Source organism: Drosophila biarmipes, chromosome 3L (genome assembly GCF_025231255.1).
Source record: "Drosophila biarmipes strain raj3 chromosome 3L, RU_DBia_V1.1, whole genome shotgun sequence".
Classification (NCBI taxonomy): domain Eukaryota; kingdom Metazoa; phylum Arthropoda; class Insecta; order Diptera; family Drosophilidae; genus Drosophila; species Drosophila biarmipes.
The window spans coordinates 11,027,639-11,041,920 of NC_066613.1; the positions used below are offsets into that span (position 1 = coordinate 11,027,639).

At 40.5% G+C, this 14,282-nt stretch overlaps 1 protein-coding gene across 1 annotated transcript; it reads left to right on the forward strand.

Annotated features, from left to right (window-relative positions):
- The first annotated feature begins 3,785 nt into the window (after positions 1 to 3,785).
- LOC108028223 (uncharacterized) lies at positions 3,786 to 4,327 on the forward strand. Its single transcript, XM_017099890.2, has 2 exons — positions 3,786 to 3,931; positions 3,983 to 4,327. The coding sequence occupies exons 1-2, from the start codon at positions 3,911 to 3,913 to the stop codon at positions 4,205 to 4,207; spliced, it is 246 nt and encodes an 81-aa protein (XP_016955379.1). The 5' UTR covers positions 3,786 to 3,910; the 3' UTR covers positions 4,208 to 4,327.
- Positions 4,328 to 14,282: the final 9,955 nt, after the last annotated feature.

The following is a 14,282-nucleotide window of genomic DNA, read 5'->3' on the forward strand; positions in this document are numbered from 1 at the left end:
TCCCGGCCGTTTCTTGGAGTGACGACAGGGCTAATTACCATCGATGATTCTCTGGTTAAATTGAGCAGGCGGGAACTTAAGCCGCTTAAAGTTGCATGCTTTTGCCCCTGCAAATTGGCAATTTATGGCTTTGACGGATGGTTAATTGCCGGGCACTTGTGACTTTGATGTATGGTAATAATCGCTTTTGGTCTGTCGGCGTCTCGAAAAATCACACGTCGTTTCTAAGGATCCATAACTTAACAGAACATTTTTAGGTTGCTTGCTTAAGAATCGAACTTTAACATTACAAGTGAGTAAATAATTATTATTACCATGTATTATTTAAAGAAAATCTTTAGTAAAATACTAATATCATTGTTACAAAGTTAAAATATATAATTAAATATACCTTACTGAGACATATGGTATCTAAATCATTTTAAAATAAAATAAAGTACTGTATCTCAGGATTTTGAACCTGTCTTCTCCAAGGACCTTGTCATGTGGCAAAGGTTCACTTTTGTGACAGCTCGAAGGCGCCCAATAAAAAGTGCCAACTCAGCTGGGTGCATTTCGAAATTGAGCCACTCCCTTGCCCAATCTTCCGTCTATCCTTTCCCAGCAGAGTCCTTCCGAGTCGTCTGTCACATAATATGGACAATCACTAACCACGCAAGTGTCAAACAAACAAAACGAGCCCAAGGCCTGCTCCCTCCTTCCATCGCACCCCGTCACCCCCAGTTTAGCCCACCTTCTGCAAGGGGTTCCTAAAATTTGCAAGCAAATCCTATTTTCGTATAAGAGGACCGCACTCTGACGGGCGGAGACAAGCCGGTCTAAAAAGAAGGCGAACCAACCGCATTTGAGTGCTGCGGGCGCTCCGATGCTCCTGCTCGCTTTTTTGTGGGTCGCATGCCCGTGCACACATCAATCTCGTTCCAACTTTGCCCAGATACGAATCTTTCATTTTCGTATTTCCGTTCAAAATTTCGTGTAACTGAACTGGAACTTTAGAAAAAAGAGGGCACAAAAAGGAATGTTACCACCAGACAGATGGAGGGTGGTTGATGGAGCTGGAAGTGGGAGTGGATGCTGCCTGCTCTATGGTGCCGCTTGGTAAAGTCAACGAGCTCCAATATGTGGGTGGAACTCGGAGATCGACTGGCGAAGTTGCCTCTAAACTAGGGTGCAAATCTATCAAACTAAACAAGTGTAAACAAAAACATAAAAGGAATAAGCACACAAAACAATTGTTTTTTAAAATACTTTTATTAAAATAGATACTTTACAACTATGTTTTCAGTATCTTCCCTAACCATATTGAGTATTGGGTGTAGTAAGTAATGTATTGTTTATAATCTCTAAGAAACCATATACCCCATTCCATTCACCTACAGGGTGTGCAAAGTGGGCATCATTCACATCGTCTGATTGCCCTGGCTGGTATCAAATTTAAATTTCTTCATTTGCCTTTCGGTCCGTGTGCAAGTTCAAGTTTTTTGTCTGTTCTTCGTCTGACTCCTGTTTCCCCGTAGAGCGAAAATTCAGGTCATGTGCGACCAAAAGTAAGTGGATGCGTTCTTATCAGAGCATACAAATGTTTTATCTCGCTCGGCGCGTGTGCAAGCCGAAGTGCACTGGGAAAAATGAGTTATCTATTTAAGGTGCAATAGTAAAAACAAATATTAATTTATAAAAATATATTCTGTATGACAGATATGAAAGAGTTAAAATCTTTTATGAGTATTGGCTTGCTACTATAAACATTATATTCATAGAGATGAATAAGAAAATTCAGCTCATTCTCGTTATTTCAAATAGTATTCATCAAGAAGGTAGTCCTTTTAATGTTTTACGTCCTTCTTTATCTTTAAAATAAGTCCACATAATTGTCACTGAAACCTGGTGATATTTTCTCGCTGTGTAAGGACAGAGACAGGAAGAGGCCATGTCCTGGAAGTCGCCTGCGGTTGCGCTTTCTTTCTGCCTGTGTGTGGGAGTGTTTTGTTTTGCCAATTGTCGGATGTGCCTGTGGGAGAGTGGGCGGAGGGGGAGGCCCACCCACTAGCACTAATACCAACGGCATCACCAACACCAGCACACATGCCCAGCCAGTTAGACACTTTCTTTTTGCTACTTGGGCTTCCGCTTCCGCTTCCGCTCGCCTGACCCGCTCCCCTGCGTCTGCGTCTGCCTCACTTACTTATGCATAGCATATAACCTTAAACATAATTTTGTTTGCCTTTTGTGCTCTGTTGTGTCCTCGTGCAATTCTATTTGCCAGTACTCGCCGAACCCATTTTCTTATCTTTGTTTGCTTGTTTTTTCTATCAAGCGCTAAATTTTATCTCTTTGACTCGTGCCGAGGGCGTATGAGACTTCTTGGAAAAAATGCTGCTCCTTAAAGCTCGATCGAAAAGAAAACTTTAGTCTGAGGACTCCCGCTTTGGCGCCATTTAACCCATTGTGGACCAGCAATTCAAGTGTCAAAGTTTGCACTTGAAATTATAATGGTCAGGCCCCAAAGCCCATTGGCCTGCTGGCCATAACAAAGGAATGTTGGCTAGAATTCAACCCGAAACCAACCGCCGCCCACATGACCATCCCCCATCCCGCCATCAACGGAACCTCCCACCTAGCGCAAAGTTGAACCCCGGGGGTCAAACATTCGCACAACGTCAGACGAGTCGGGTTTTGTGAGGCATAAAAACAACAAAAAAACTTTGAATGAAATGCATTCCCCATTGACATATGAGTGGGCGTGGCACTCAGTTGGGGGCGGCGGGTTAGTCGGCTTGCTGAGGAAATGGCAAATGCAAACAGCCTCACGATATGAGCTATGCCGTTCCCATTCCTGCCCTCGATCCACCAGCGTTCCATCTCCACAAGCCCCACTGAATCCCTCTCTGTGCGTTGATTGTCCGATTCAAACATTTTGGCATGTTTCGGGCAGCTGAACTAGTTTCACTTTCGCCCCAGCCACCCAAGTACAGTGGAATCATTGAAAAAACGAATACTATAGAACATAATAATTAACAATTTTAACACTACTATTACAGATTATTAAAGATAAAAAGAATAATTGCCATACAAAGAATATTAAACTGTTATTGCATCACAAAACGCAGCAAGGCGCTAATAAGGAATGTATATAAAATAGTTTAAGTAGAATAAGTAGCATTATAAACTCCTAAGGAATAATGCACTGATAAACTCATTAAATCATTAGCAATATAAAAATTATATTATTACTTACATACGAAAACCGTGATTGTAACTCGTCCTATTGGTGAAGATATGTTTGTTAAACATAACATTTATCTATTGTGCAATAAAACGTTAATAAATTATAACCCAAAAAATAATATCATTAAAACTAGCAATAATTCAATTAAACACTTAAAATGCTTAGGTATTATTCAGAGTGTGTTTTATTTTAGTCAAAAACCTAAAGTTCTGTTTTGACCTATCATAACTTATCATAATTCCGTTCCACAGTTCAGTTGTCGCCCGACTGAGGCTGAAATGTGTTAAATCCGCTATAAAAGCGGTTAACCGAGTAAACTGCAAATGCAAAATGCGGTTGGTTCACTTCGGTTCGGTTCGGCTGGGAGGGGCTATATCCTGGCTTGGGGTGTTCCTGCTCCAGGTCCTGTTCCCATTTCTGGCCGGGGCAACTGGTCCTGCTCCCTGACCATATTAAAGGCCATGCCAAAGTGTTGATGGGTCAGTTTCGACCACATGCTGTGTGTGTTGGCAATGCAGAAATCATTTTTGTGCATTTGAAGTCTTTTTCGTTTTGGGATAAAGTGGCGCTCAGTAGGCTACTAAAACATTCTCACAGTGAACACTGTTCAAAAAGCCGGCACTGAAACCACACATAAGAAATTTTAAAGGAAAATTCTAATAAAAATAAGTTGTAGAAAAGATGGCTTCAGAAGAAGAGGAGGTGAGATTCTCGGTATGCATTTCCAAGAACCATTTTAATTTTAATCCTTAGGAATACACAGAGGAGGAGACCAACGAGGCCATGTTATTCATCCGGAAGAACGAGCTGCCCATGTCAGAGTTGGGTTATGCGCTCAAGTACGTTCGGATTCTACACGGCTCCCAAACCGATCAGGCAGTGCCAGCCCCATTGCCCCAGAACCAAGTTCCTGAGGTGGAGCCACCGCCTTTGGACTGGAAGGACAATGAGCTCCAACCCCTAGCCCGGCACCTATAAAGGTGTTACGTTGCTGATAGTGTTATATTTGATTTGTGTTAACTGCCTTGGGAGATTTGTTTACTGAAATAAATTAACTCCCAAAAGGCATTTTAAGCCCTGCGGCCATAGAAGAGTGCAGATATCCCTGGTTCTTATTCAAAAGAAATATATGCAATTAATATTGTATACGTATTAGAAAATGGATAACTATTTCCATGTCAGGCCTATATTATTTTTTGAATTTCCAATAACTTATTTGTTAGCGGAAGCTAACCAGAAACACAAATACTAAATAAAAATTAAATATATTTAAAAGATATTCTTTTCTTGTCTTTTTTGTCTTCATCGAGAAATCGACTAGGAGCATTTCCTGAACTAAATTGTTAAATTTGTTACCTATTTATTTACTTTAACTGTTAATAATAAATTGTGTAGTTGTACCCAGACGAACTGATTCATTTCCAAGTATGCTCTGAGATGGTTTTGTTTGCCACGGTTTTATTTTTCCCCATCCACTTTGACATTTTTGCATTCAGCACTCCAGAGTTGGACAATTTTTAATTGTCAAACGCAGTCGGGTGACAAATGAAGGAGTGAAGGAGTTGCACCGGAGAAGCCTTAATGACAGCTGATAATTTATTCAGCGAGTGCAACAGCTGAGCGACGGGCACGAATTGTTTTCCAGGAGCCATGAAATATTTACACGGGATAAAGGAGCAGCCGAAGGAAGCCGTGTCCTGCGCTCCCGAGATGAAATACATCCGCTTGTCATTGTCAGGATGACCGAGTGTCCAGATCCGCTGTAAAATGCAAATGAATTCCCGGCCATTTCCACCCTCGCCGAGAGACTTGCATTTAATTAGGAATTAATGCGGGCGGCACTCGAGTTGGGGTTGGGGGTGAGTTTTGGCAATTCCGGCACTCTGCGGTTAAGTGAAAGTTGAGCTTTGGCTTAAGCCGCCTAAGCCGCGACTAAGTTTAATGTCCCGACGCGAAACGCTCAATTTGCATTTTGCATTTTCCCCTGGCTCGACTCTTTCGAGGGGTTTTCTCCCTGCCAGGGTTTTCCGCATTTGCAACCCTCGCAAACCAGTGAAAAATTTATTGTTTCAAACGGATTTCTCTGCGCCCCAAATTCGATTACTGGTAATTGCCTATTGCCAACCTCCGTTTGGCAAGGGCACGGCACAAAAGCCGGGCTTAATTGAATTAAAAGGCGTTGCAAAGCTCAAAAGCAGCCAGCGCCGTGTTCACTGATGAAGCTCTGTAAGCCGTATAATGATTAATCGCCCGGATTCCGGCTATGGGATGAGTCCATTCAGGGTTGTTAATTAAAGCGATTGATTGTTATAGAGTCGTAAAAAGTTCAGATTACTGCTTGAGTTTCTTTGGAATATTTTATTCACTAGATGGTAAAAATGTATTAAATTATTATTTGTAATTATCCTTTAAAAAAGCTGATTATGTTTTAACGCACAGAGAAAATAATGTTACTTTGACACACGCTGGTTTTATTAATAGGTCAAGACCCAAATCAACAACATTCAAAAGATTAAATACTTTAAAGGAATTAAAACAAATAAAAACATATATTTTCTATTTGAATGGAATCTAAATATCTAAATCCTAAAACAGAAAAAGTTTACCAACTGCAATTTAAGGGAAACTAAAACTATTGATCCTGATCTATATAAATACCCTCTAATTCTTCACAATTTACCAAAAACATGCACAATGAACCAACTGTTTTTTAGGGATACTATAGTACTACACTTTCTCACCTTTTGATGAATTATTAACTCGAATAACAACAAACGCATGTTGTACCCATTCTTTACCTAATTTCAAAATCAAATATTTTAGTAATTATATTATACTATAAGTCCTTCAGCTTTATAATATTAACAGTAGATATACAATTTTTTAATTTTTCTTATAAAATAATGGTGAAATTCTAAACCTAATAGCCACTTATTGCCGGTGACCGATGCAATCTCGTCTGGAGTTCAAATTACGAGCCATTGTGCAAGGACCGCAGACATGGAATAACAAACACGCGGAACTCAACGCTCATTTAGGCCCAAAGAAGCCTCCCCTTGGCCCCTTTTCGGGGGGATCAACGCCCAGTTGATGGGTTTATTATTGGGTAAATAAATTAAAATTGTTTACCTTTCAGCGGCGTTAAGCCTCGGCTCGCTGGAGGGAGACAGCGATACGCAGCTATCTCTTTCGGTGTTTATTTGTTGTTCCCTGCTAGAGCGACGGGCGGTGTTTGTATTTTTTATTATTTTTGCCCAGTTCGATTGCGGTTACGTGAGTGCGCGTATGTTGCGGCAACTTTATTTGCGCAAATTAATGGATAAATGTTCACGCACATGATAATGGAGCAGGCCGACATGGAAAGGGGGGGCCATCAACATATGAAAATAAATAGAATTATGGGGAAATTTATACGAACGAATAAAAAAAAACATAGGAAATTTACTTTCGAATGGTGGAATTGCGCTGTGTCTAAATATTTTGTTAAAATTAGTTTGCGAAGCTGCTGAGCAGAGCGAAGGCAATTAGCGCAGAGTTGTTTTCCTTTTATTTAAATCACGCAATTGAAAGCATAAAAAAGTTGGATATGCTTCTATACACATAGGAATGATAGCAAACAGTTGCGTAAACTATGCCAACTTTGGCATGCGAGTGAGATACTCCGAAACCGGGCGATTTCCACTCCTGACCACCTCCTCCTCGAGCCCAATCAAACAGTGAACTTTTTCAAGTTCTTGGCACTTTTTCCCCTCTATTGATTCTGCTTTCAAATCAAGTTTTTTGCTGGGTGGTCCAGAGTGAGCTTTGATTGAAATAGTTTAGTTTGTTTTGATAGTCATGCATACGAGAATAAATATTTTAAGGCTCCTCCAAAGTTAGCACCTAAGGAAAGTTAAAGTGGCCTAACTTAAGGTTTATCTAAGGCCCTGGCTTAAACAATTAATAACACTCTTTGTTCAATTTAATATTTACTTTCTAATATATTCTGTATGGGTATGCCTAGCCATAGCCATACCCAGTGAAAACTTTCTTCTAAAGTCCCCTTACCATTGCCCCTAAGTCCCCGTCTCCCATTTCCATTGCCTGACTTGCAACTATCCAATTCCAACTAAAGTTTCTTTTATTCAAGTAAACTTTAGCGACACCGCAGCCAAACTCTCGGTTATGATCCCTTGGTATATCAGTGATGGGATAAAAAATACTAAAATGAGTAGGCAGTATAAAAGAAATCCCATCAACAAGATACATAAATTTCCAGAGCACACACAAATACTGCAAAATCATATTGCTAAATAATAATCCAAAATTAGCAGGGAAAGTGATAATATTTATTGTACCCAAGTGAGGTAAGAAGCCAGCGAAACTAAGTACCATAACATTTCCCATCACTGCAGTCCAAGTGCCATAAATGTCAATAGACCAGAAACCATTATGCATAATAATACCCCCACTCGCCGTCGCTGGAGCGCTGCAGCGGCTCAAAAGCCACGGGGAGTCCCCTTTTCGGATCCCCAAGAACAGTCCCCAGGAACCCCTTCCCTGCGTCCTCTGTCCTTTGTCCGATGCCAGCATTGTCTGTTCCTGTTCCTCGACTTCTGTTCGCATGCTAAACAATATTTCTCCATTACGAAACAATGGGACGAGTCGCCTGTCCCCGACAAGTAGCACCTTTTACTTGTGGCATCAGTTAAAAGTTTTGCTTTTTATGTTAGCGCGTTGCAGTGGCAAGTCCCCCCCCCCCCCCTCCCTCCGGCGCCTGCCCCTCTCGCCCGGATCCTTGCAACTATCTCAAGTCGTTGCGGCAACTTTTGTTGCCTACTTTCGTGGGTCCTTTCTCCCTTCCCTCCATGTGGCAAGTTTTTGCTTTCGCTTATTGTCCGACGTGGAAAAAAGTTTGGTTTTGTTGCTAAATTGAATGCGACTTGCGTTTGCTTTACCGCCGCCGCGTCCTTGTGTCCAGCGTCGTGCTGACGTCCTGCTAAAAGTCCTTGAAGGTGCAAATTGTAAAACAAACAGAGAAACGGGACCCTCGCAGGGACGGGGCAACAAAGTTGACAGATAAAGTGTCGCCAGCAGATCGAGGTCTTTAAGGAGGATTCGACCTGTATCCCAAGGTGATTTCGGATCCCGCGGAGCCCAACGAATTAGCAACTATTGTGGTAATAAGTATAAGTAATTTAGTATTAGTGTAAGTTTTAAGTCAGAGATAAATTTAGATATATGTATAATACTTCTGCATTGTTCTTTTTGACCGTGTCTACTCTTCCCTCCCAGTAGGTCTAGTTAAAATTTGATAAAAGCGTAACTAACATACGTCTGGCAAAACTAATAAATAAAAAGCTTTCAATAATTTAGCTCATTGCATCTGTGTAAATACAGACCATTAAAAGATTGTAATAAGAACAGAAATTAAGGCGTTGTTAGTATCATTACTAAAAAATATATAAAGTAGAAAAGAAAAATTTAAACAATTTTTCTAATAATTCACAGCTTCTAATTCTGCAAAAAAGATTTTTTAAAAATATTTTTCGCCATTCTTCATTCCCAAAAAGTTTTCATGCTCAGAGCTATGTGACAGGGCAATTCAATTATTTTAAAATGGCAGCAATCCCGATCAATCGGCCGCGAACAAAACCGTTTTGATCATTTTGGCTTTCAGTTTTCAAAGCATTTGAGTTGCCAATTACTCTGGTCGAACCGTATAAATCGTAGTCATTACATTAAACGGCTTAATTCCGACACAGCCATAAACCAACAATAATGGCCAGAGGACAAACAGCCAAACATCCTGACATGAACACACGACCCCTCGTATGACAACCACTAGAATCGTTTGGCATCTAAAAAGTTTTGTGGCCGAGTCCATTGCACTATCATGGAATATTTATTCAATTTAAATTTACCAATTAACTTGGACTGGGCGCCCCGGCGCAGAGTTGGGAAAAAAACGTGGCCCTAAATGCTGACAACGTTTAGAGCCGAGTTCCCGGACCCGCCGCCACCGCCTCTGAATAATAAATGCATAATTCCTAGATGGAAAAGCGCGTGCCATAAATATTGCATGATAAATTATAGAAAAGCTATTAGGACAACAAACGACACGACCAGGGCGCAGGACTATAGGCTCCTTTGTTGAGTGTGGAAAAATAGGCGACCCATTAAATGGCCGCGTGGAGTGGAGCGGGCGGAGCCGCCAAGTCCTTCTGTGTTTGACATTTTTCAAATGAGGTTAGAGCGGCCCGACCGACCCCACTTGCCTGCTTATTTATGTAAATTTGCGTAAATTACTACGAAAATATTTACCGTAAATAGAGCTTGTGAAATTTTTATAATTTAAATGGGCAGACGCAGGCTTTTCGCCCCCGTCTGGGAAAGTCAATGTGTGGAAATTCTCTCGGTTACCACCAGCTGTGCACGTAGTTCCCGAAAGAAACTTGCCGGGCCACAACTTTTGCATCTAACACGAAGGGCAAACGAGTGGTATGAAATCCAAAGCGGTGGATAAAGAAATACAGGAAGCGGAAGCTGGGCAAACAAGTGAAGCCCAAAACGCCATTGACGAGAGAACATTTAAAAAGTTGAAGAAACAAATAAAAGGCACGACGTTGATACTCTACTCAATCAAGGAGGATGTAAGAGACTGTGGAATATATCTCGTTATCCTAGATAAAATTTGTAAATTAATTGGACAAGGATTGTTATTAAAAACGCGACAAAATTTAACTTGTCATACTCGAAAATATATGTATAATTATTTAGGAAGTTGTAAAGCGCAAAAACTATGTTTGACCTAAAAACTATCATAAGCAGAAGACATTTTACATTTTCAAAACATAAGAGATATAGATCGTTTGTGCTTATTATCGATAGTATCGCCCAACAAAATAACTTAATTTATTATGTCTTCTTTGAATAATAAATTAATATTATTTTAACACCCGAAGGCAATATAAACATCGAACTTTGTTTTACTTAAAATTTGGATAATTCAAGTCTTTGATTTAAATTAATTTTCCTTGCTTTTTGAGTGTATCGATACTATCGATAATTTTCAGTATCAATAGCCAAAAATATCGACAGTACCCACTATCGATGTTTTCCAAACCTACTGCTCAATGTTATTCACAAACAAAATCTATTGCTTTCGAAGAGTGACATCTTCCGGGTCTATTCCACACAACCCAGCCGATCCATCCGAGTTTAGTATTTGTACACTCCAACTGAAATCAAATGCAAATGCTCGACATGTGTGCCTGGGTTGGAAACGGTCTTGTGTTTCCCCTGGCGCTAGCATATCAGTTAAATTAAATATTCTTGTCAACTGCAGTCAGCGAGTCAGGCAGGGAAGAGATGTTTCCTCGACAATTTCAAATATTTGCACCGCACTTTATAGATTTTAGGCTTTTAAATAATAAAATACAGTACCAGGAGGGGAAGAGTCTAGGACCGGGCCTGAGTGTTCTGGCAGGACGAGAGGATGTTTCCGCCTTTGCAGCTTCCAAGAAGTAAAGCGTCCTGTTTCTTTTTTCCTTCATTTTTGGGTGGAAATGCTGAAAGTGCTCTTCAGTTCTAAGGATGGGGAATTGTGTAAATGTGTGTCGGTGCTCTATAAAACATTTGCTCTTGAAGTACGTACTTAAATTGCATTCAAGCTGAGCAGTTGCTCGGCAAAGTAATGTGCAAAGATCCTGGTCGGTTGGCTTCTGTTTCTGTTCTCGTTCTCCCTGAGTTGTTAAATAAGTTGGCCGAAACGTGTGAACGAGTGTCTAAAGATGTGTCGAATTTTCGTGAAGCAGGATGGGCTAAAATGTTTGCAGAATTCAATTGAAAACCTTGAATATTATCGGTTTTTCTACCAAGTCAGGTTATTTACATTTCCTACACTGATCAACATCGACCTTAAACTAGCCATTAATTTCAGAACCTATGATATATGGGCCATTAAAATTATATTCATTCCGCCGAACGTATTTGTATAAATCACGTTATAATGACATTAACATAACACAAACGAGTCAGGCAATGTGGTGCTTTTATTAACGATATTCTCCTCGCAGGACAAGATGATTTGATAGGACCAAAAGCAATTAACTGGCGGCCCAGCTCCTGATTCCAAGTCCCCGATCCGAGGCCCAACCGACTGCATTACATTAGCCAACCCAAAGGCATTAAGCGATAAAAACCGATGTGGTCATTAAAAAAATGGGAAGCCCAGGAAGGGAAGCATGTTTATTTAATTAACGGATAGCGCCTACGACGGAAATAAAACTAAATGCCTTGTGTACATTAAAGTTAACCAAGCAAGAGAATGATAAAAATAAGCATAGAATTATTTCGGGCTACAAACCCTTTCAGCTGCCATAGCAATGAAATATATGCCGAGCAGGAGCCAAGATACAATTAGCTCTGGGTTCAATACAGAAAACAAAGGCGAATTGTCCCCCTTTTTCATCGGGCGCTGGCGGGGTGAAAGGTCGCTGGGGAGGGAGCTACAACAATTTCTCGCATTACTTCCGCTAAATTAATACCGACTGCGGCTGGACAGGCGCTGGACTGGCGTCGACCGGGCTGGAACCAAAAAAAACAGAACAATTTCTCCATTTCTCGCAATACGCTGACAGTGGGTCGGATGTAAAATAATTTGCCATATATTAAAGATTATTTTTATAATCATGTAAAAATGAAAAATAAGAAAAACAGGTTTGGTTTCGTTTAAAGCCAACACATTACTTATACGCAAGGTTACACATAATATTACTCATACGCACAGTGGCCGATGCTTATAAACATAACTATTTTTGAGGGTTACTAAAAATTATATAATAAGATGAAAATTATGGCAATGTACACTATTAATTTTATCATGATAAAAAATGTTTTTTATCTAATTTTTTTATTTGGAGAGCATTTTAATTTTTATATTATATTTTATAAATTTGCTTTGACCCTTTTGTGTTTTTCTCTGTAGAACCCCCTATTATAGCACCTATTTAAATAGCATTCTATTTTCCTTTTTATTATGCCAGTTTCGCATTTGTTTCTGCTTTCGGACAATATCCACTAATTGATTTTCCATCCCTAATGGTTATTACCCACTGTGCGGGACTGCCCACTGTGTCGCAGTCCGAGTACTTTGCTTAAATTTCTTCTTTGGTTTATGCGGCGTCTGTCGCGTTGCGTGTGTCCTGTATTTTTCCTGCCCCTGTGCAAGTGTCGTCGAATTAAAATTCATGGCAGCGCATTTAACTCGCACCCCAAAAAGCTGAAAACGTATAAAGAAACGCGCCCAAAACGCAACTCTCTGTGCTCCGAAATCCAGAGCCAGAACGAACCGGAGTCCCGAGTCCAGTTGGGCCTGCACATAATTTCTGTTATTTATGGCAACCATAAAGAATGAGGTCAGATGCGACGTCAATTCCTGGGCGGCGACTTTGCCTTAATTAAAGTCGTTAAATCGTGGTGTAGTACGAGCGCGGTGAGTTTCAAATCAAATTAATGAACAGCCAGGTGGGCAATGGGTCATCAGCTCATAGATTTAAATGGCCAAGCGGAGCGGCCAAAGTTTGCCGACGAGCTCATAAAGAAACAGCTTTCCAGGGCGGTAAACTAAAGGAGCGTGAATAAATCGACTTGCGAAAGCCCCACAAGTTGTTGAGTCATTAACGACCACTGGGAGAAAATCTCCTTTCAGACTAGATGTTGTAGAACTAATATTTGTTCAATAAAATATTTAACTAAAATGTATATGATCCAGACCATTTTATGGAATAATTAAAAGTTTATAGAACAAAGTAACAATTTAAAACAGTTAAAAGGTATCCTTAAAACATCTCACAGAACTATTAGTAAATTAGAAAAGTAATATTATTTATTTAATAGTTTTTCCTTACTTTAATTTTGGTGTAACGAAGCTAGTGGAATCGTTCAGGGGAAAGGCTGCGAACATAAAGACCAGCAAACTTTCCCTCAGAAATAAACCTCTTCAAAGTACTTGAGTCGTTATCAAGTACCTTTGCTTCACTTTGAGTTCAGCCGAAACACATTCCGGTGGCGATAATAGGCTTATAAACAATTACTTAACATTAATACGCAATTTGCAACTCAAGTTCGGCGCAATTGCAGGCGGGTCAAAGGTTAAGCGACTGCAGCGATTACGAGGCGGTCGAGGGAGCGAGGGGCCAAGGGGTCAGGGGTCGGGGGTCGGGGCATGTAATGAGCGCGAGCTGCTGAACAGTTCAAATAATATCAATTAACTGCAACTTTACGTGCTTCGGCTAATTATCTCGCTTAATAAAGCGCCTAATGAGTGGAAACAGCTGCCAACGCCCAGTTTGCCAGTCGGCGACAGGGTAAAAAAGGTATGGGACCTTGGGGTTCCATTATTCCCCGACCATGCCCTTCACTTCGCACGCCTCCTTCGCACTTTGCTGCTCAGTTTTTTCCTTCGTCTCGGCTGTAAAAAATAATTATGCTAAAATGGCTTGGCGGTTTATGAATTTTAATTGTTATGTCTGCCCGGGAATTCCCGTTTCGCCGACGGTGAGAGGGCGTGGCGTTTTGGCTTAAATTTGGCCTCGCCTCAAGATGTGGAATTTCTTCTCCTTCAGCCAAATTATTTTTCCCATTTAAAATTGAGACTTAAAGTGGCCTGGGTAAATGGGGCTAAAGTTCAGGGATATATGTAGTAGGTATAGTAGGTATGTGTGTGTGCTAGTGACGTTTGAGCTCATTAAGAAAATTCGTGCGGTCGCTTTGGCAACTATTTTAGCATTAGAGCGCATGAACCGAGCGCCGCAGGAGGCCGCCCAGAGACGTGGCCTAATTGTTCTCAAAGGGGATCTATGGGTAATGCAACTCTGGCTATTATTAACCCAAAGCATTTCCTTTTTTTGCATTTAAAGTGATTTACGTTTTGGCAATCAATTTATATATATCCCCTCGTGAGCGCCTGCTTTGCACTCATTACATTATTGCCCGCAAACTCAAAGTGTTTTTTTAAGCCAAACAAAACGCATGTGAACTGTGCATAATTATGCGCAAAATATACAAAGTG